Genomic DNA, 21,032 nt, shown 5'->3' with positions numbered 1-21,032 from the left:
AACAGGGATCGGACCAAGACGCAGCGAAGTTGGTGCTCAAAATATTTAATAATGATAAACAGTGAACACTTAACAATTACAAAATAACAAAATGTGGCAAACCGATACAGTCCTAGCTGGTGCAGCGAAAACACAGAGACAGGAAACAACCACCCACAAACCCCAACACAAAACAAGCACCTATATATGATTCCCAATCAGAGACAACACAAAACACTTGCCTCTGATTGAGAATCATATCAGACCAAACATAGAAACAGACAAACTAGACACACAACATAGAATGCCCACCCAGCTCACGTCCTGACCAACACTGAAACAAGTAAAACACACAAGAACTATGGTCAGAACGTGACACCCCCTCGCACAGCGAACCTCCCATATGCTCCAAACCAAATATACCTCTAAACACTTCCAACAGATGACATCCAATTAAATCCCAAAAAACGATGTAAAACTCTTTAGAGAGCCCATCCACTCCTGGTACTTTGTTATCTTTCATGCTCTTCAGTGCCATATAAATTTCATCTAATTTCAATTCCCCTTCTAATTGGTCTCTAATATCAAAAGGTATCTGCACATCCACGCATTTTAAAAAATTAGTCCCCTTCTCATAATCAATTGTTTGTTTTTGAAATAGCTGAGAAAAGTGATGTGTAGCGACACCAAGCATGCCATCTCCATCCTCAACCATCTCCCCATCTTGGTCCAATAAAGCAGAAATAGTCCTCCTCTTTCCCCGTGATTTAATTTGTTTGAAAAAATATGCAGAGCACTTCTCATCATTTTCCCATTTATCCTGCTGACTTTTAAAAATGAAGTCTCGAGCTTTCTTTTCAAATAAAGCATGCTGCTTTTTCTGCAGGATACATAATTTGTCTTTATCTAATCCACCACCATTCAAATTACCTTGGATGTGTAGATCTTTTACTTCATTCTGCAATTTATAAAAATCTTTTTGGGTATTACGTACTTTGTCTTTGCAAAAATTCTGAATAAAAATCTTGATTCTTAATTTTGTGCTCTCCCACCACTCTATGACAGTAGAATAAAACGGTTTCATAGTTACACAGCCCTGGAAAAAAGACCTAAATCTTGTCTCAAAAGTTGTGTCATGTAAAATGCCGTTATTAACTTTCCAATACCCTTTTCCAAATTCAATTGTTTGTAATTCTACTGTCACAGACAGGCAGCTGTGGTCTGAATAGAATACCGGAGTGACGCGCGCAGAGGACACACCGAGTCCACGCGGAACAAACAGATAATCTATTCGGCTCCTCGCGCCCCTGCTGTTTTCCCAAGTGAAACCTGTATCATCCGCGTGCTCCACTCTATAAGTATCAACCAAATTATATTTACCTATTAAACTTTTTACAAGATGCCCTCCTAGATTACCTCGGTCGTATGATACATTAAAATCTCCCCCCATAAACACCTGTCTGTTTGTCATAAAAATAGCGTCTAGGTCGTTAAGCATTTCCCTCCTTTCCTTGGGTGTCGATGGTGCATACACGTTAATAAATCTAAAACATTTACCCCTCCAATCGATATCTACTATTAAAACCCTCCCGTGTACAGCCGAAAAACTTCCTACTATTTTTAAATCCCTATTCCCACATAGCACACCAACCCCTGTTGAATGCACCCCGCCGACACTCCACCTCGACTCTCCCTGAACCCATTCCCGCGTAAACCTCTCCACGTCATTTTGGTCTTTTAAATGTACTTCTTGTAAAAAACACACAGAGAAGCGAATGGAGGACAAATGGGAAAAAACAGTCGCCCTTTTAACTGGGTTCCTAAGCCCTCTAACATTTATGGTAGCTAGGTTTAAAAAAGACGACATGGGATAAGGAGGGAAACGGACAACTTATCTAAAATATGACATTTTTCCAGACTCACTTTAAATACATCTCCTCGTTAGGAGGCCTATCCGGGAAACGGTGGTCCCTGGCGGGAGGACTGTCCACAAAGATCGGGGTCGGGAAATCCCTGCCCTCCTCCCCCTCCATCTGTGTGGGTGCTGGAACTCCGCTGGGTGCCAGACCGCTGCTGTCGATGGAGCTGCCTGACGGGGAAAGCAGAGTCTCCTCTGCGCTGCCCGGGTTTCCCTCGCCTTTCTCCTCAGACCTCCCGCTTTCCAAAAAACTGAAGCGGTTTCCCCCCAGAGCGGACTTCTCCGTCGCCTCCATGCTGATGAGTGGGGAAACAGGGCTCATCTGCTTCCTCTTCACCGAGCACTTCCTCTTCTCTCTCACCGTTGTCCCGCTCTCCGGAGCCGAGGGCGCGGTGGGCTCTCCCTTCTCCTCCTCCACTTGCTTGTTCCAACTCCCGTCGGTCTCTCCGCTCTCCTCGTGGGATGATGATGGCGTCTCACTCCCGCTCTCCTCAGGCCCTCGCAGCTCTCTCTCCATCACCAGCTCCTCCACCACCTCCTCAATGGCGCGTAGTTCCAATCCTTCTCCCTCATCTGGTCTTTTCCCGCTCTCCGCTCTTTTCCCGCTCACCGCTCTTGCGTAAGAGGGGGCTGCCTTCGGGCAGTGACGGAACAGGTGGTCCTCAGAGTTGCACGGACTGCAGCGTTTGGGCACGGTGCAATCCCTCATTATATGTCCGAGTGTCCCACAGTTTCTGCACCATGTCTGGGTGCAGGCATCGGCGAGGTGCCCGTAGGTGCTGCACTTCCTGCAGAAACGAGGCTGACCAGCATACATGAGGTAGCCCCTGTCTGCTCCGATGGAAAAGGAAGCGGGAGGATGGCGGTAGCCATCATGGCCGCTCTCGTCCTCTTTAAGCAGCACACGGAACTGCCTCTTCCCTGTCCAGATGCCAAGGGCGTCCTTAATGTCTCTCACTCCTGGCAAGATGGTCACATACCGGCTGAGGTAGCACACTAGTGTTTCTTCTGTGACCCATGGGTTAAACATGTGCACCGTTAGCACCCTCATGTTGTGCCTGCACAGGGACTCCACCTGAAAAGCACTAAGGGCGGGTGCCGTCGCGTTCGCGCGGAAAAGCCGTCTCACCTCCTCCAGCCTGGTGATGGTGTTGAACGACACGTCGTAAAACTTCTCCGGTGTGTTCTGTTGCAGGCAGAGCACGTCGTCTGCTGTCAGGCGTAGCGGTCCAAGAATAACTTCCTTCCAAAAACGAAATCTCTCCATCAAGCTCTCTTTTCCGGTCCATTGAAAACGCAACGTGTTCTTCAGTCCAGCGGCTGCTGACTGTGACGTGGCCGATGACGACATCGCACCACCTTGTGGATCCCGCGGGTACTTCTCTCGCGATCTTTTTCTTGATCTTAGCCAAAAGGCTGAGAAGCGATACCCACAGTGGTTTCGGGAGGAAGTGGCCGTTCTCCGACACGTCAAATTCTACAGTGGACACACCAAAATGAGCTCTGTATGCTTTTCTTTTTTTACCATGAAAAGGACAATGCTTTAAATAAAAGGTGGCGTGGATTGGGAGTTGATCAACGTCAGGAATAACCACGTTTGACTGTTACCAAGCAACACATTTGTAGGTTCTAATGTCACGTGGTCATCCGCCCTCCAATCAGAAATGAGAGAAAGCTTTGTTAAATTAAAACCAGATCAACAGCAACATTGGAATAATAATATATTACGGGTGGGGGGAACAATTTGGAGATAATAATATTGACATAACATTTGATCTTGTATCAAATATATCCGGTAGCACTGCTGCCACAACTGAACTGAAGCAATTGTCCACTTGGTGGCGCCAGAGTTCCACCGACCGTCACTTTTTCATAGCTCTGCAAACTGCATTTCAATGTTGAACCACTTGACTTCAATACATCATCAATGCAAATAACGTGAACAATAAAAGTAGCCTATGCATCTTTTCTTCTTGTAGAGCGTTGTATGATAAGGCCTTTGTGAAGAAGCCTTCATAAAGTTGCCCTCCTAAATTACTAGAGGACAAACTTCAAAGATGTCCATCCATGGCACTGGACTGCAGTGAGAGCTAGGCCAGAGCGGCCGTGGTCCTGGCTGCCTAAATGTTTCCTCCTCATAATAAACATGACACTTTTGAGGCTTACTTTTACAATTAGGCTTACTCAGTCACGACTATCACCACTATCAAAAGGAACAAGGTATTTTTACCTCTAGATTTTATATTTTATTATGAATTAAGTTTTTATAGACATTTACCAAAACCTATTACTGTGTTGATAATTCATTTGAAATAATGATCGTGCTTTTAATATATATAAGATAACATTAAATATGTATAAGGAGGGATTGAATTTAGACTTCAGAGACGTCAGGGGTTCAAACTGTAGAACCCAGTTCCTACATTTTAATATAAAAATGATTTGATCAAACAAAACTATGCTACATTTTATCTCTGAGGCCATCAGGATGACATCAAGGTATTATGTACTATCACGTTTGGTAAAGGTTTTATGTGCTGATTTTGTGTCAACCGAGAGAGTGAAGAACGTCATGAACTATTTTACAAGTCACATAGTTAGAGATTTTAGGTTTGTACAGTATATAATCTCGTCAAGGTAAGGCAAGCTAAATGTAATGATAATCCGTTTTCTAAATGTCTACCAAGGCCGTAGCCATGGAGTCAACATTAGGGGGGACCAAATCTGCCGGGGGAAAATCCCCCCCAGAAAAAAATCTAAATTTGAAAACTAATTTCCTGCCATTCAAAAATAAAATTCACAAACACATGGGATGAACTTTTTACTTATTTGTTATTTTTTACAATAATGTTTAATAGTGTATTGTATTACATTGCTCTGTTTTTTGTTTTTCCCGTCTTCTTGTTTCATGGTATGTAATGGCAGAGATGAGGGATGAATAAAGTACAACCATACCCATCACGGTATAAACAGAAATCTATGTATTGTTATATGAAGACAAGTCCAGATATTGTGGCCAAGGCTTAGCTAATTGTTGTTTTTATTTACAAGTAAACTTGGGTGGGCAGCAGGGGCGTTTCCTGTGCTCTCCTCACCTCTTCTACTCTCGTCCTATCTTCTCCTTTCCCCTGTTCTCCAGTCATCTCCTCTCATCCCCTCTCCAGTCATCTCTTCTCCTTTCCTATCCTCTCATCTCCTCTCCTCGCATATCCTCTCCATCAATGACATGTGTTTTGACTTGCCATTCTTCAAGCAAAGGCCTTTTTGCACTTATCTTTGACACCGATAAAAGTAAGGCTTCTGCTGGTCCTTCAAGATCCAGTGTGTTTCTCCTAGTGCCACATGGCCACATTATTCAGCCTTGTTTGACTCATGGATGATCTAAACCATGTTTTAAGCCTCCTCAGGGAAGGCAGGGACGACCAGCAGAACCCTTACTAAAGCTTCCAGCTGACTGAAGAGACCTCTCACATCTGGCACCATTTCCCCAATAATGCTAGCAACATCTGAGCTCGTTTGATATACATAACTAGCCCCAAACATGGACAGCTGCACCTGCAGAAGTCTTGAATTCAATTCAGGATACTCGTCTACCACCTTGTCCATGTCTCCGCGTAGCAGCACATTTTCAAGCTGCTGCAGCTTGTGGAATCCAGCTTGATCAGACCTCTCTATGAATTGACTATTCACTGTGTCCAAGGCATGGTAGAACTGGGCTCTGTACAAAGACTGGGCATCCGGATGGATATGGGCTGCAGGCTGACAGGTGTAACGCTTTGAAAGTTTGCGGATGTGAGGCATCTGAATAGGTTGTTGGTCCAACTTTGTTGCCATAGCAGTTGCTTTTGCGAACAAGACATCACAGTGCTCACCCGTTAGCTTGTCCTGCTTGTTTTGACAAGACATCAAAGTGCCCCCCCCCCGTTAGCTTGTCCTGCTTGTTTTGACAAGACATCACAGTGCTCCCCCGTTAGCTTGTCCTGCTTGTTTTGACAAGACATCACAGTGCCCCCCCGTTAGCTTGTCCTGCTTGTTTTGACCTGGTCCACAGCCTCCAACATGCCTGAAGCGGTCTGTTTCCTAAGCTGCAGGGTGTTCAGGCACTCCAAGTCCCCCTTCAGGTCTTCAGCCATTACAAGGCCGAGCACAGTGTTCCCTTCTAGAAATGTGGTGGGAACAGTTGGGACAAGGGCTGTCAGCACTGACTCATACTGGCTGAGAACTGAGTGGACGGGCTGTCAGCACGGACTCATACTGGCTGAGAACTGAGGGGACGGGCTGTCAGCACTGACTCATACTGGCTGAGAACTGAGGGGACGGGCTGTCAGCCCTGACTCATACTGGCTGAGAACTGAGCGGACGGCAGAGGTGGGAACAGTCCACCTGGTGGGGCAGAGAGATGCTTTGATATTAGCGATTTCCTGGAAAATCACCTTGATTCGCCCGATTGAATGAAGCTCCCCAATTCATGTACCAGACCCATTGAATCTCTTCCCAGTGGAGAGGCTACACAGGCAGCCTGCGTAACTAAGTGCACTCAGTGTGGACCACAGTGACAATACATAGCCAGCGGTCGTTCTGTCCTTCAAATGGCTTGCACCCCCCTGCAATCAACCAGCCATGTTTGCAGCACCGTCATAGGTCTGTCCTGGAAGTTGGGACAGAGGAAGGCCTAGACGCATCATCACATCACATCTGGGCTATATGCTACCCTGTCGTTGAGGACACTTCGTAGAGTCCCAGGAATTCTTCCTCTGGTTGTAGATCTGCATCTACAAAGAGTCATATTGACTCCTGATCAACTCCTGATATATCCTGGGTGCCATCAAACATATTGATTCCTGCTCAACTCTTGATATATCCTGGGTGGATTCAAACATATTGATTCCTGATCAACTCTTGATATATCCTGGGTGGATTCAAACATATTGATTCCTGATCAACAATGTCTTTAACGATTGTGTTGCCCTCCAACTTCAACATGTTGTTTTGCATTTGGGGACTGATGAAATCAAAGTGGCCTTTCAGCCAGGTGTCAGCTCTGCATCACCCTCTGCCTTGTACTTTAGAAGATGACTGAAATTCCCTCTCTCCTTATCAACGTCTCTAAAAGCCTGACCTTGCCGCGCCAAGTCCTTCACACCCTCAACAATCTTAATCAGATTTCTCCTCGCTTGTTGCTGCCGTCTTTCAAGCTCACGTGAAAGTTGCACATTAACAGGTTTTGGCTCCTGAATCCGAGTCATTACAGCTAATTTGTGACACTGGCTGTCTTCATGAGCACTACATTTCTCCAGTGCCTTCTTACAATTTTGAAAGCCAGTCTTGACAAAAGCTGAATCTGCTTTTGACGCAAGCTTAGACTTTTGTGTTGCAAAGTATTTATCACAATAGAAACCGAGGACCCCGTTTAAGAAGGCGCTGTCATGGAGCCAAATATAATCTTGAAACCATTTCTCCTGAAAGTAGAGGGTCCTATTTGATAGGGTTGGACTAGGTAGGACATTCACATTTGGCTACTACAGGTCCCCTTAACATATGTCTTGAGGTCGACATCAATTCTTACTGACCTTCAGGCATTGACCTGGAAATGATCTGATGACGTCAGCTCATTCTGAACAGGTTGCAACCTACCAGGATACTTGGTTTCTTTCCCTTCGCTTATGTAAGCATAAACGCATGTCCCTGCTGAGACCCTTGTCACCATCTGATCCTCCTAAAATGAGGCATTACCTTGGTGTACATTTATATATATTATCCATGGATGGAATCAATGGCACACGTACAACGGAACATTTCATGAGGATTTATGCTCGGATCACTTCAGGGTCCGAACAAAATACCAGCCTTAGTAAAGTTGAAAATTTACTCTGAGGCCTTTGACTCTACAGCTACAGTAATCACCAGTTTCTCCACAGAGGTCCATAGGTCATCCCTATAGACTACCCGAAGCTGGTGCCTTGCAGCTGTAGACTTATCATGTAGTTATCAACTTAGGATAGTGCCTTAAGCAACACACCGCAAATTAGGAACACCCTAGATATGACATTAGACAATGCCATGATAGGGTCATTTTGCCAAGATCTTTGAATGTATGTAGAATACAGTCCAATTAGATGATTACGGTGTGATAACTATATTTTGTGTATCTTTTGTTTGCTTTCATTCCTTTTCATTTAATTTCCTTTGACACTTAAGAAGTGACAGAACCAAAAACAAGTTCCCCCATACAACCATCACTTAGTGCCACAACGTCGCTGATTTGGGAAGAAATGTAATGATATATTTCATGAGTGTGTGTGCGTTGTTAACATCTGCCTAAGTTACTGCCCAGATCTTCCAGTCTGGACGACGGGTCCGGAACGGCGATCCCAATCCGAACAACCGCTGCCCATTCTTGTGGTGGCCTGTTCCGCTTGCAGAAATGAGGTAACAATTAATAATCATTAATGGAAGACTAATTGATAAGATATTAAAATATCTGAATAGTTATTTTCGGGAAATTACAACTCTAAACATTTTCCCGTGGTCCCCCGACTTCCTAGTTAATTAATGTTTACATGATTAGTGTAATAACGTAATAATTCAACCTAGAGAATTGATTTGATAATATAGTCTTCACATTTAATGATAGCCCAGACACAACCCACTTCAATTTGCTTACCGCCCCAACAGATCCACAGACGATGCAATCGCCATCACTCTGCACACTGCCCACTGCCCACTGCCCACTGCCCTATCCCATCTGGACAAGAGGAATACCTCTGTAAGAATGCTGTTTATTGACTACAGCTCAGCCTTCAACACCATAGTACCCTCCAAGCTCATCATTAAGCTCGAGGCCCTGGATCTGAACCCCACCATGTGCAACTGGGTCCTGGACTTCCTGACGGGCCACCCCCCAGGTGGTGAAGGTAGGAAACATCCCCTCCACTCCGCTGATCCTCAACACTGGGCTGCGTGCTCAGCCCCTTCCTGTACTCCCCGTTCACCCATGACTGTGTGGCCAAGGACGCCTCCAACTCAATCATCAAGTTTGCAGACGACACAACAGTAGTAGGCTTGATTACCAACGATGACGAGGTGAGGGCTCTGGGAGTGTGCTGCCTGGAAAACAACCTCTCACTCAATGTCAACAAAACAAAGATGATCGTGGACTTCAGGAAACATGGTGCACCCCCTATCTACATCGACGGGACCGCAGTGGAGAAAGTGGAAAGCTTCAAGTTCCTTGGCGTACACATCACTGACAAACTGAAATGGACCACCCACACAGACAGTGTAGTGAAGAAGGCGCAACAGAGCCTCAGGAGGCTAAAGAAATTTGGCTTGTCACCTCAAACCCTCACAAGTTTTTACAGATGCACAATTGAAAGCATCCCGATCGGGATGTATCACCGCCTGGTACGACAACTGCACCGACCGCAACCGCAAGGCTCTCCAGAGTGGTGCGGTCTGCCCAACGCATTACAGGGGCAAACTACCCGCCCTACAGGACACCTTCAGCACCCGATGTCACAGGAAGGCCAAAAAGATCAAGGACATCAACCACCCGAGCCACAGCCTGTTCACCCCACTATCAGCCAGAAGGCGAGGTCAGTACAGGTGCATCAAAGCTGGGACCGAGAGACTGAAAAACAGCTTCTGTCTCAAGGCCATCAGACTGTTAAACAGCCATCACTAACACATTAGAGGCTGCTGCCTATAGGCGTAGACTAGGAATCACTCGCCACTTTAAGGAATGGAACACTAGTCACTTCAATAGTGTTTACATATCTGGGATTACTCATCTCATGTGTATATACTGTTTTCTATAGTATTCTACTGTATCTTAGTCCATTCCACTCATCTATATATAGTCTTAATTCATTCCTACTTAGATGTGTGTAATTTGTTAGATATTACTGTAATGTCGGAGCTAGAAGCACAAGCATTTTGGTACACCCGCAATAACATCTGCTAATCACGTGTATGTGACCAATAATATTTGATTTGACAAGTCTCTGAATGTCCTTGAGTGGCCCAGCCAGAGCCCAGACTTGAGACCTGAAAATAGCTGTGCAGCGATGCTCCTAATCCAACCTGCCAGAACTTGAGGGGGATCTACAGAGAATGGGAGAAACGCCAAATACAGGTGAGCCAAGCTTGTAGCTTCATACCCAAGAAGACTCGAGGCTGTAATCGCTGCCAAAGGTGCTTCAACAAAGTACTGAGTAAAGGGTCTGAATACTTATCAAATCAAACTTTATTTGTCACATGCACCGAATACAAGTGTAGACCTTACCGTGAAATGCTTACTTACAAGCCCTTAACCAACAGTGCAGTTCAAGGAGTAAGGAAAAATGTACCAAATAAACTAAAGTAAAAAATAAAATAGAAAGTAACACTAACATAACGAGTCTATATACAGGGGGTACCGGTACCGAGTCAGTGTGGAGGCTATATACAGGGGGTACCGGTACCGAGTCAGTGTGGAGGCTATATACAGGGGGTACCGGTACCGAGTCAGAGTGGAGTCTATATACAGGGGGTACCGGTACCGAGTCAGTGTGGAGGCTATATACAGGGGGTACCGGTACCGAGTCAATGTGGAGTCTATATACAGGGTGTGCCGGTACTGAGTCGGTGTGTGGGGGTACAGGCTAGTTGCGGTAATTTGTACATGTAGGTAGGGGCGAAGTGACTACATGCGATGTCAGTTTTGTATAAATGTGCACAAATTTCTAAGCTTGTTTAGCGTTGTCATTTTAGGGGTATCGTTTGCAAATTGAGGGGAAAACAATTTAATCATGTTAGGCTGTAACGGAACAAAATGTGGGAAAAGTCAAGGGGTCTGAATCCACCATAGCTGGAATGAAGGGAAATACCGCTGACTGAGAAAATGGATTTAATCACTTATGGACAAAGACTGGTGGGAAACAGACAAAAAAACAGCTTTTAAAAAAGGCACGTTGTTAAACCAGTGGAGAATTGAAGTGTTTCAACAGGAACATTGATACCTGATATTGTATACAGTCTATTGGTTTTTAACCGGTTATTAATAATAAAAGGTTACAGTAAACTAAAAGGTTCATCTTAAACGCCAATCCTCACAGGAGGATTTATACGCCATCATCAAGTCTCATTCCTCATAACAGATCAGCTGCTGGTCATTCTGAAATAACCTCTCGAGTTCTCTGGTCTTTAAACGGCCAGGCTGATACATGAGTCAGTCCGGCCCTGGTAGATACAACTAAAAGTCCTAATATAATACAGTTTCTCCCCGACCAGATTATTCTCCCTCTTCCTCCTTCACCTTTTTCTTCTTTTTCTTCTTCTTCGACGACTGTAAATCACAAGAAAAAAACAAATTAGTATGTTTGTTCAGACAGAACGTCTTAGATGAGCAGGAATATATATTCTGGAGGCATGTCCCCATCAGCTACGTACTTCCTCTGTGGGAGAGACGGGCACCTCCTCTTCCTCTACGTCCATCGCCTCGGCTTTCTTGGACTTCTTTTTCTTCTTCTTGGGAGTTTCTCCTGCTGCCGTTGACGCCTCTGGTTCTGAATGAAAACAGAAAGCACCGTGAGACAATAGAATTTAAGATGGTTGAGACCCGGTCTCATGTTATTGTGTTATATAACAGGATGGTGTATTATGGTCTCATGTTATTGTGTTATATAACAGGATGGTGTATTATGGTCTCATGTTATTGTGTTATATAACAGGATGGATGGTGTTTTGTGGTCTCATGTTATTGTGTTATATAACAGGATGGTGTATTATGGTCTCATGTTATTGTGTTATATAACAGGATGGTGTATTATGGTCTCATGTTATTGTGTTATATAACAGGATGGTGTATTATGGTCTCATGTTATTGTGTTATATAACAGGATGGTGTATTATGGTCTCATGTTATTGTGTTATACAACAGGATGGTGTATTGTGGTCTCATGTTATGGATTGTGTTATATAACAGGATGGATGGTGTATTATGGTCTCATGTTATTGTGTTGTATAACAGGATGGTGCATTATGGTCTCATGTTATTGTGTTATATAACAGGATGGTGCATTATGGTCTCATGTTATTGTGTTATATAACAGGATGGTGTATTATGGTCTCATGTTATTGTGTTATATAACAGGATGGTGTATTATGGTCTCATGTTATTGTGTTATATAACAGGATGGTGCATTATGGGTAAGAGTTACTCCACTGACCTTCCACAGGTTCTTTCTTGGGTTTCTTGGTTTTGACTGTCACCGGTGTGGCCACCTCTTCCTCCTCCACCTCCTCAAACTTCCTCTTCTTGGAAACAGAGGGGAGGGTGGAGTCTCCGGAGGGGTCGTACACCTTCACGTCACTATGGAGACACGACAGAACGTTGACATAACAGAACGTTAGTTACCAGTACAGTTGGTAATTAGTCGACTGGTTGATTGATCGAAAGGCTGTTGGTCGACCAAGATGGTTTTTTTAGTCGAGCAGTAGCAAGTAAATTTATGGCACACGAGACACCTTTCTGATTCGCGGTCATCTCAGTGAATTGTTGTTGTTTGATTGTTAGTGTACATCAATTCCACATTATATATATATATATATCACTAGTACTACATTTACCCTTCATTCCTATCATTTACAATCTACAATGTTTGGTGATGGTAATTTCAGTTAACTTCTTATGGCTGAAGGGGCAGTACTGAGTAGCTTGGATGAAAGGTGCCCATATCAAACGGCCTGCTCCTCAGTCATAGTTCCTAATATTTGCATATTATTATTGGATAGTATTGGATATTAGTATTGGGTAGAAAACTCTAAAGTTTCTAAAACTGTTTGAATTATGTCTGTGAGATTAACATAACTCATATTGGCAGGCAAAATCCTGAGTTGAAATCAAAACAGGAAGTCAGAAATCTGAGCTTGTCTTCACCAGAGTCCCTTAAGAAATCCACTGGATGATGTTGCACTGCCTAGGGGTTCCACTAGATGTCATCCATCAATAGAAATTCCAATGAGATTTCTATGATGTTGTGGGAGAGAATGAGAGCAGAATCAGTCAGGTGTCCATCAAGCAGCCATTTCCTGATCATGCTTTTTCTTCATGGAAGCCACTGACGTTCCATTTCTCACGAAGAGAACAAAGAATACTCCGGTTGGAACTTTATTGAAGCTATATGTTAAAAACATCCTAATGATTGATTCAGTACTTAGTTTGAAATGTTTCTTCGACCGGTAATATCACATTTTGAAGTTTTTGTCCAATATAACGCTGACCAGAATTAGCATTTGTATATGTAAACCAGACGCGCTAACAAAAGAAGGTATTTGGACATAAATAACGGATTTTTTCGAACAAAACAAACATTTGTGGACCTGGGATTCCTGGTGTGCTTTCAGATCTAGATCATCAAAGGTAATGGAATATTTATCATGTATTTTATTGTTTATAGTGACGCCATCTTTGCAGCTGTGGTATGCTGTTTTTGAGCGCCGTCTCAGATTATAGCGTGCATTTCTTTTTCCGTAAGGTTTTTTGGAAATCTGACATAGCGGTTGCATTAAGGAGAGGTATCTATGATTCCTTGTGTATAACTTGTATTATCATCTATATTTATGATGAGTATTTCATTGAAACGATGTGGCTATGCAAAGTCACTTGATGTTTTTTGCATTTAGTGAATCTAGTCGCCTCAATGTAAACTCAGATTTTTTTATATAAATATGAATTTAATCAAACAAAACATGCATGTATTGTGTAACATGAAGTCCTATGTGTCATCTGATGAAAATAATCAAAGGTTAGTGATTCATTTTATCTCTATTCTGGTTTTTGTGAAGCTATCTTTAGCTGGGTTAAATGGCTGTGATTGTGGTTTTGTGGTGACCTAACAATCGTTTGTAGTGCTTTCGCTGAAAAGCCTATTTGAAATCGGACACTTTGGTGGGACAACATTACCTTTAAAATGATATAAGACACATGAATGTCTGAGGAATTTTAATTATGTTTGGCACCCTGCACTTGGACTGGCTGTTGTCATATCGATCCCGGTAGCGGGATTGCAGCCATAAGAATTAAGACAATTGATGTATGGATGACTCATAGTGAAGACTGGGTTCGTGCAAATAACAATTTACGACGTTTGGAATGAGACTAACAATAAAAAAACAAAAATTAATTCATCAGAAGACTAAATGAGCAGATATTAAATATCTGAAAGTTATATTAGGAAAATTATAACTTTAATCTGAATATTTTCCTTGGTCCCCTGACTTCCTAGTTAATTACCGTTACATGATTAATCAGTTTGATCACGTAATAATAATTACAGAGAGTTACTTGATAAATAAGTCATCAGTTTAATGATGCCAAAGACACGACACGGTCGACCAAGATTTGTTGTCGGGGATAGACGGTAACGTTACGAGACGCGACAGAAGGTTAGTTACCAGAGAGACAGAAGGTTAGTTACCAGAGAAACGACAGAAGGTTAGTTACCAGAGAGACAGAAGGTTAGTTACCAGAGAGACGCGACAGAAGGTTAGTTACCAGAGAAACGACAGAAGGTTAGTTACCAGAGAGATGCGACAGAAGGTTAGTTACCAGAGAGACGCGACAGAAGGTTAGTTACCAGAGAGACGCGACAGAAGGTTAGTTACCAGAGAGACAGAAGGTTAGTTACCAGAGAGACAGAAGGTTAGTTACCAGAGAGACAGAAGGTTAGTTACCAGAGAAACGACAGAAGGTTAGTTACCAGAGAGACAGAAGGTTAGTTACCAGAGAAACGACAGAAGGTTAGTTACCAGAGAGACAGAAGGTTAGTTACCAGAGAGACGCGACAGAAGGTTAGTTACCAGAGAGACAGAAGGTTAGTTACCAGAGAGACAGAAGGTTAGTTACCAGAGAGACAGAAGGTTAGTTACCAGAGAGACAGAAGGTTAGTTACCAGAGAGACAGAAGGTTAGTTACCAGAGAGACAGAAGGTTAGTTACCAGAGAGACAGAAGGTTAGTTACCAGAGAAACGACAGAAGGTTAGTTACCAGAGAAACGACAGAAGGTTAGTTACCAGAGAAACGACAGAAGGTTAGTTACCAGAGAGACAGAAGGTTAGTTACCAGAGAGACGCGACAGAAGGTTAGTTACCAGAGAGACAGAAGGTTAGTTACCAGAGAGACAGAAGGTTAGTTACCAGAGAGACAGAAGGTTAGTTACCAGAGAGACAGAAGGTTAGTTACCAGAGAGACAGAAGGTTAGTTACCAGAGAAACGACAGAAGGTTAGTTACCAGAGAGACAGAAGGTTAGTTACCAGAGAAACGACAGAAGGTTAGTTACCAGAGAGACAGAAGGTTAGTTACCAGAGAGACGCGACAGAAGGTTAGTTACCAGAGAGACGCGACAGAAGGTTAGTTACCAGAGAGACAGAAGGTTAGTTACCAGAGAGACAGAAGGTTAGTTACCAGAGAGACAGAAGGTTAGTTACCAGAGAGACAGAAGGTTAGTTACCAGAGAGACAGAAGGTTAGTTACCAGAGAAACGACAGAAGGTTAGTTACCAGAGAGACAGAAGGTTAGTTACCAGAGAAACGACAGAAGGTTAGTTACCAGAGAGACAGAAGGTTAGTTACCAGAGAGACGCGACAGAAGGTTAGTTACCAGAGAGACAGAAGGTTAGTTACCAGAGAGACAGAAGGTTAGTTACCAGAGAGACAGAAGGTTAGTTACCAGAGAGACAGAAGGTTAGTTACCAGAGAAACGACAGAAGGTTAGTTACCAGAGAAACGACAGAAGGTTAGTTACCAGAGAGACAGAAGGTTAGTTACCAGAGAAACGACAGAAGGTTAGTTACCAGAGAGACAGAAGGTTAGTTACCAGAGAGACGCGACAGAAGGTTAGTTACCAGAGAGACAGAAGGTTAGTTACCAGAGAAACGACAGAAGGTTAGTTACCAGAGAGACAGAAGGTTAGTTACCAGAGAGACAGAAGGTTAGTTACCAGAGAGACGACAGAAGGTTAGTTACCAGAGAGACGCGACAGAAGGTTAGTTACCAGAGAGACGCGACAGAAGGTTAGTTACCAGAGAGACGCGACAGAAGGTTAGTTACCAGAGAGACGACAGAAGGTTAGTTACCAGAGAGACGCGACAGAAGGTTAGTTACCAGAGAGATGCGACAGAAGGTTAGTTACCAGAGAGACGCGACAGAAGGTTAGTTACCAGAGAGACGCGACAGAAGGTTAGTTACCAGAGAGACGCGACAGAAGGTTAGTTACCAGAGAGATGCGACAGAAGGTTAGTTACCAGAGAGACGACAGAAGGTTAGTTACCAGAGAGACGCGACAGAAGGTTAGTTACCAGAGAGACGCGACAGAAGGTTAGTTACCAGAGAGACGCGACAGAAGGTTAGTTACCAGAGAGACGCGACAGAAGGTTAGTTACCAGAGAGATGCGACAGAAGGTTAGTTACCAGAGAGACGACAGAAGGTTAGTTACCAGAGAGACGCGACAGAAGGTTAGTTACCAGAGAGATGCGACAGAAGGTTAGTTACCAGAGAGACGCGACAGAAGGTTAGTTACCAGAGAGACGCGACAGAAGGTTAGTTACCAGAGAGACAGAAGGTTAGTTACCAGAGAGACGACAGAAGGTTAGTTACCAGAGAGATGCGACAGAAGGTTAGTTACCAGAGAGACAGAAGGTTAGTTACCAGAGAGACGCGACAGAAGGTTAGTTACCAGAGAGACAGAAGGTTAGTTACCAGAGAGACGCGACAGAAGGTTAGTTACCAGAGAGACAGAAGGTTAGTTACCAGAGAGACGCGACAGAAGGTTAGTTACCAGAGAGACGCGACAGAAGGTTAGTTACCAGAGAGACGCGACAGAAGGTTAGTTACCAGAGAGACGCGACAGAAGGTTAGTTACCAGAGAGACGCGACAGAAGGTTAGTTACCAGAGAGACGCGACAGAAGGTTAGTTACCAGAGAGACGCGACAGAAGGTTAGTTACCAGAGAGACGCGACAGAAGGTTAGTTACCAGAGAGACGCGACAGAAGGTTAGTTACCAGAGAGACGCGACAGAAGGTTAGTTACCAGAGAGACGACAGAAGGTTAGTTACCAGAGAGACGCGACAGAAGGTTAGTTACCAGAGAGACGCGACAGAAGGTTAGTTACCAGAGAGACGCGACAGAAGGTTAGTTACCAGAGAGACGCGACAGAAGGTTAGTTACCAGAGAGACGCGACAGAAGGTTAGTTACCAGAGAGACGCGACAGAAGGTTAGTTACCAGAGAGACGCGACAGAAGGTTAGTTACCAGAGAGACGCGACAGAAGGTTAGTTACCAGAGAGACGACAGAAGGTTAGTTACCAGAGAGACGCGACAGAAGGTTAGTTACCAGAGAGACGCGACAGAAGGTTAGTTACCAGAGAGACGACAGAAGGTTAGTTACCAGAGAGACAGAAGGTTAGTTACCAGAGAGACAGAAGGTTAGTTACCAGAGAGACGCGACAGAAGGTTAGTTACCAGAGAGACGCGACAGAAGGTTAGTTACCAGAGAGACAGAAGGTTAGTTACCAGAGAGACAGAAGGTTAGTTACCAGAGAGACGCGACAGAAGGTTAGTTACCAGAGAGACAGAAGGTTAGTTACCAGAGAGACAGAAGGTTAGTTACCAGAGAGACGCGACAGAAGGTTAGTTACCAGAGAGACAGAAGGTTAGTTACCAGAGAGACGCGACAGAAGGTTAGTTACCAGAGAGACGCGACAGAAGGTTAGTTACCAGAGAGACAGAAGGTTAGTTACCAGAGAGACGCGACAGAAGGTTAGTTACCAGAGAGACAGAAGGTTAGTTACCAGAGAGACGCGACAGAAGGTTAGTTACCAGAGAGACGCGACAGAAGGTTAGTTACCAGAGAGACAGAAGGTTAGTTACCAGAGAGACGCGACAGAAGGTTAGTTACCAGAGAGACGACAGAAGGTTAGTTACCAGAGAGACGACAGAAGGTTAGTTACCAGAGAGACGCGACAGAAGGTTAGTTACCAGAGAGACGCGACAGAAGGTTAGTTACCAGAGATGCGACAGAAGGTTAGTTACCAGAGATGCGACAGAAGGTTAGTTACCAGAGAGACAGAAGGTTAGTTACCAGAGATGCGACAGAAGGTTAGTTACCAGAGATGCGACAGAAGGTTAGTTACCAGAGATGCGACAGAAGGTTAGTTACCAGAGATGCGACAGAAGGTTAGTTACCAGAGAGACAGAAGGTTAGTTACCAGAGAGACAGAAGGTTAGTTACCAGAGAAACGACAGAAGGTTAGTTACCAGAGAGACGACAGAAGGTTAGTTACCAGAGAGACGCGACAGAAGGTTAGTTACCAGAGATGCGACAGAAGGTTAGTTACCAGAGAGACAGAAGGTTAGTTACCAGAGAGACGCGACAGAAGGTTAGTTACCAGAGAGACAGAAGGTTAGTTACCAGAGAGACGCGACAGAAGGTTAGTTACCAGAGAGACGACAGAAGGTTAGTTACCAGAGAAACGACAGAAGGTTAGTTACCAGAGATGCGACAGAAGGTTAGTTACCAGAGACAGAAGGTTAGTTACCAGAGATGCGACAGAAGGTTAGTTACCAGAGACAGAAGGTTAGTTACCAGAGAGACAGAAGGTTAGTTACCAGAGATGCGACAGAAGGTTAGTTACCAGAGAGACAGAAGGTTAGTTACCAGAGATGCGACAGAAGGTTAGTTACCAGAGAGACAGAAGGTTAGTTACCAGAGAGACAGAAGGTTAGTTACCAGAGAAACGACAGAAGGTTAGTTACCAGAGAAACGACAGAAGGTTAGTTACCAGAGAGACGACAGAAGGTTAGTTACCAGAGAGACGACAGAAGGTTAGTTACCAGAGAGACAGAAGGTTAGTTACCAGAGAGACAGAAGGTTAGTTACCAGAGAGACAGAAGGTTAGTTACCAGAGAAACGACAGAAGGTTAGTTACCAGAGAGACGACAGAAGGTTAGTTACCAGAGAGACGACAGAAGGTTAGTTACCAGAGAGACGACAGAAGGTTAGTTACCAGAGAGACAGAAGGTTAGTTACCAGAGAGACAGAAGGTTAGTTACCAGAGAAACGCGACAGAAGGTTAGTTACCAGAGAGACGCGACAGAAGGTTAGTTACCAGAGAGACGCGACAGAAGGTTAGTTACCAGAGAGACGCGACAGAAGGTTAGTTACCAGAGAGACGCGACAGAAGGTTAGTTACCAGAGAGACGCGACAGAAGGTTAGTTACCAGAGAGACGCGACAGAAGGTTAGTTACCAGAGAGACGCGACAGAAGGTTAGTTACCAGAGAGACGCGACAGAAGGTTAGTTACCAGAGAGACAGAAGGTTAGTTACCAGAGAGACAGAAGGTTAGTTACCAGAGAAACGACAGAAGGTTAGTTACCAGAGAGACGACAGAAGGTTAGTTACCAGAGAGACGCGACAGAAGGTTAGTTACCAGAGAGACAGAAGGTTAGTTACCAGAGAAACGACAGAAGGTTAGTTACCAGAGAGACGCGACAGAAGGTTAGTTACCAGAGAGACGCGACAGAAGGTTAGTTACCAGAGAGACGACAGAAGGTTAGTTACCAGAGAGACGCGACAGAAGGTTAGTTACCAGAGAGACGCGACAGAAGGTTAGTTACCAGAGAGACGCGACAGAAGGTTAGTTACCAGAGAGACGCGACAGAAGGTTAGTTACCAGAGAGACGCGACAGAAGGTTAGTTACCAGAGAGACGCGACAGAAGGTTAGTTACCAGAGAGACGCGACAGAAGGTTAGTTACCAGAGAGACGCGACAGAAGGTTAGTTACCAGAGAGACGACAGAAGGTTAGTTACCAGAGAGACGCGACAGAAGGTTAGTTACCAGAGAGACGCGACAGAAGGTTAGTTACCAGAGAGACGACAGAAGGTTAGTTACCAGAGAGACAGAAGGTTAGTTACCAGAGAGACGCGACAGAAGGTTAGTTACCAGAGAGACGACAGAAGGTTAGTTACCAGAGAGACAGAAGGTTAGTTACCAGAGAGACGCGACAGAAGGTTAGTTACCAGAGAGACAGAAGGTTAGTTACCAGAGAGACAGAAGGTTAGTTACCAGAGAGACGCGACAGAAGGTTAGTTACCAGAGAGACAGAATGTTAGTTACCAGAGAGACGCGACAGAAGGTTAGTTACCAGAGAGACGCGACAGAAGGTTAGTTACCAGAGAGACAGAAGGTTAGTTACCAGAGAGACGCGACAGAAGGTTAGTTACCAGAGAGACAGAAGGTTAGTTACCAGAGAGACGCGACAGAAGGTTAGTTACCAGAGAGACGCGACAGAAGGTTAGTTACCAGAGAGACAGAAGGTTAGTTACCAGAGAGACGCGACAGAAGGTTAGTTACCAGAGAGACGACAGAAGGTTAGTTACCAGAGAGACGACAGAAGGTTAGTTACCAGAGAGACGCGACAGAAGGTTAGTTACCAGAGAGACGCGACAGAAGGTTAGTTACCAGAGATGCGACAGAAGGTTAGTTACCAGAGATGCGACAGAAGGTTAGTTACCAGAGAGACAGAAGGTTAGTTACCAGAGATGCGACAGAAGGTTAGTTACCAGAGATGCGACAGAAGGTTAGTTACCAGAGATGCGACAGAAGGTTAGTTACCAGAGAGACAGAAGGTTAGTTACCAGAGAGACAGAAGGTTAGTTACCAGAGAAACGACAGAAGGTTAGTTACCAGAGAGACGACAGAAGGTTAGTTACCAGAGAGACGCGACAGAAGGTTAGTTACCAGAGATGCGACAGAAGGTTAGTTACCAGAGAGACAGAAGGTTAGTTACCAGAGAGACGCGACAGAAGGTTAGTTACCAGAGAGACAGAAGGTTAGTTACCAGAGAGACGCGACAGAAGGTTAGTTACCAGAGAGACGACAGAAGGTTAGTTACCAGAGAAACGACAGAAGGTTAGTTACCAGAGAGACAGAAGGTTAGTTACCAGAGAGACAGAAGGTTAGTTACCAGAGATGCGACAGAAGGTTAGTTACCAGAGAGACAGAAGGTTAGTTACCAGAGAGACGCGACAGAAGGTTAGTTACCAGAGAGACAGAAGGTTAGTTACCAGAGAGACAGAAGGTTAGTTACCAGAG

At 44.4% G+C, this 21,032-nt stretch overlaps 1 protein-coding gene across 4 annotated transcripts in view; it reads right to left on the bottom strand.

Annotated features, from left to right (window-relative positions):
* Positions 1-21,032, bottom strand: part of LOC139532892 (nucleolar protein 58-like) — a 58,287-nt gene that overhangs the window by 27,863 nt on the left and 9,392 nt on the right. For 2 of the 4 annotated variants that reach the window (XM_071331049.1, XM_071331051.1), the window contains 3 exons: positions 12,106-12,248; positions 11,327-11,442; positions 10,125-11,222 (listed from right to left, as the gene is read on the bottom strand). In XM_071331049.1, coding sequence (XP_071187150.1) covers positions 11,169-11,222; positions 11,327-11,442; positions 12,106-12,248 — 313 coding nt within the window. In that variant the 3' untranslated portion in view covers positions 10,125-11,168. Of the gene's footprint in view, positions 1-10,124; positions 11,223-11,326; positions 11,443-12,105; positions 12,249-21,032 lie in introns of those variants that run through there. The other 2 variants (XM_071331048.1, XM_071331050.1) reach the window with 1 other exon arrangement.

Source organism: Salvelinus alpinus, chromosome 10 (genome assembly GCF_045679555.1).
Source record: "Salvelinus alpinus chromosome 10, SLU_Salpinus.1, whole genome shotgun sequence".
Lineage (NCBI taxonomy): Eukaryota > Metazoa > Chordata > Actinopteri > Salmoniformes > Salmonidae > Salvelinus > Salvelinus alpinus.
Note: the sequence above shows the minus strand (reverse complement) of the source record. Positions and strands in the feature narration are given on the sequence as shown.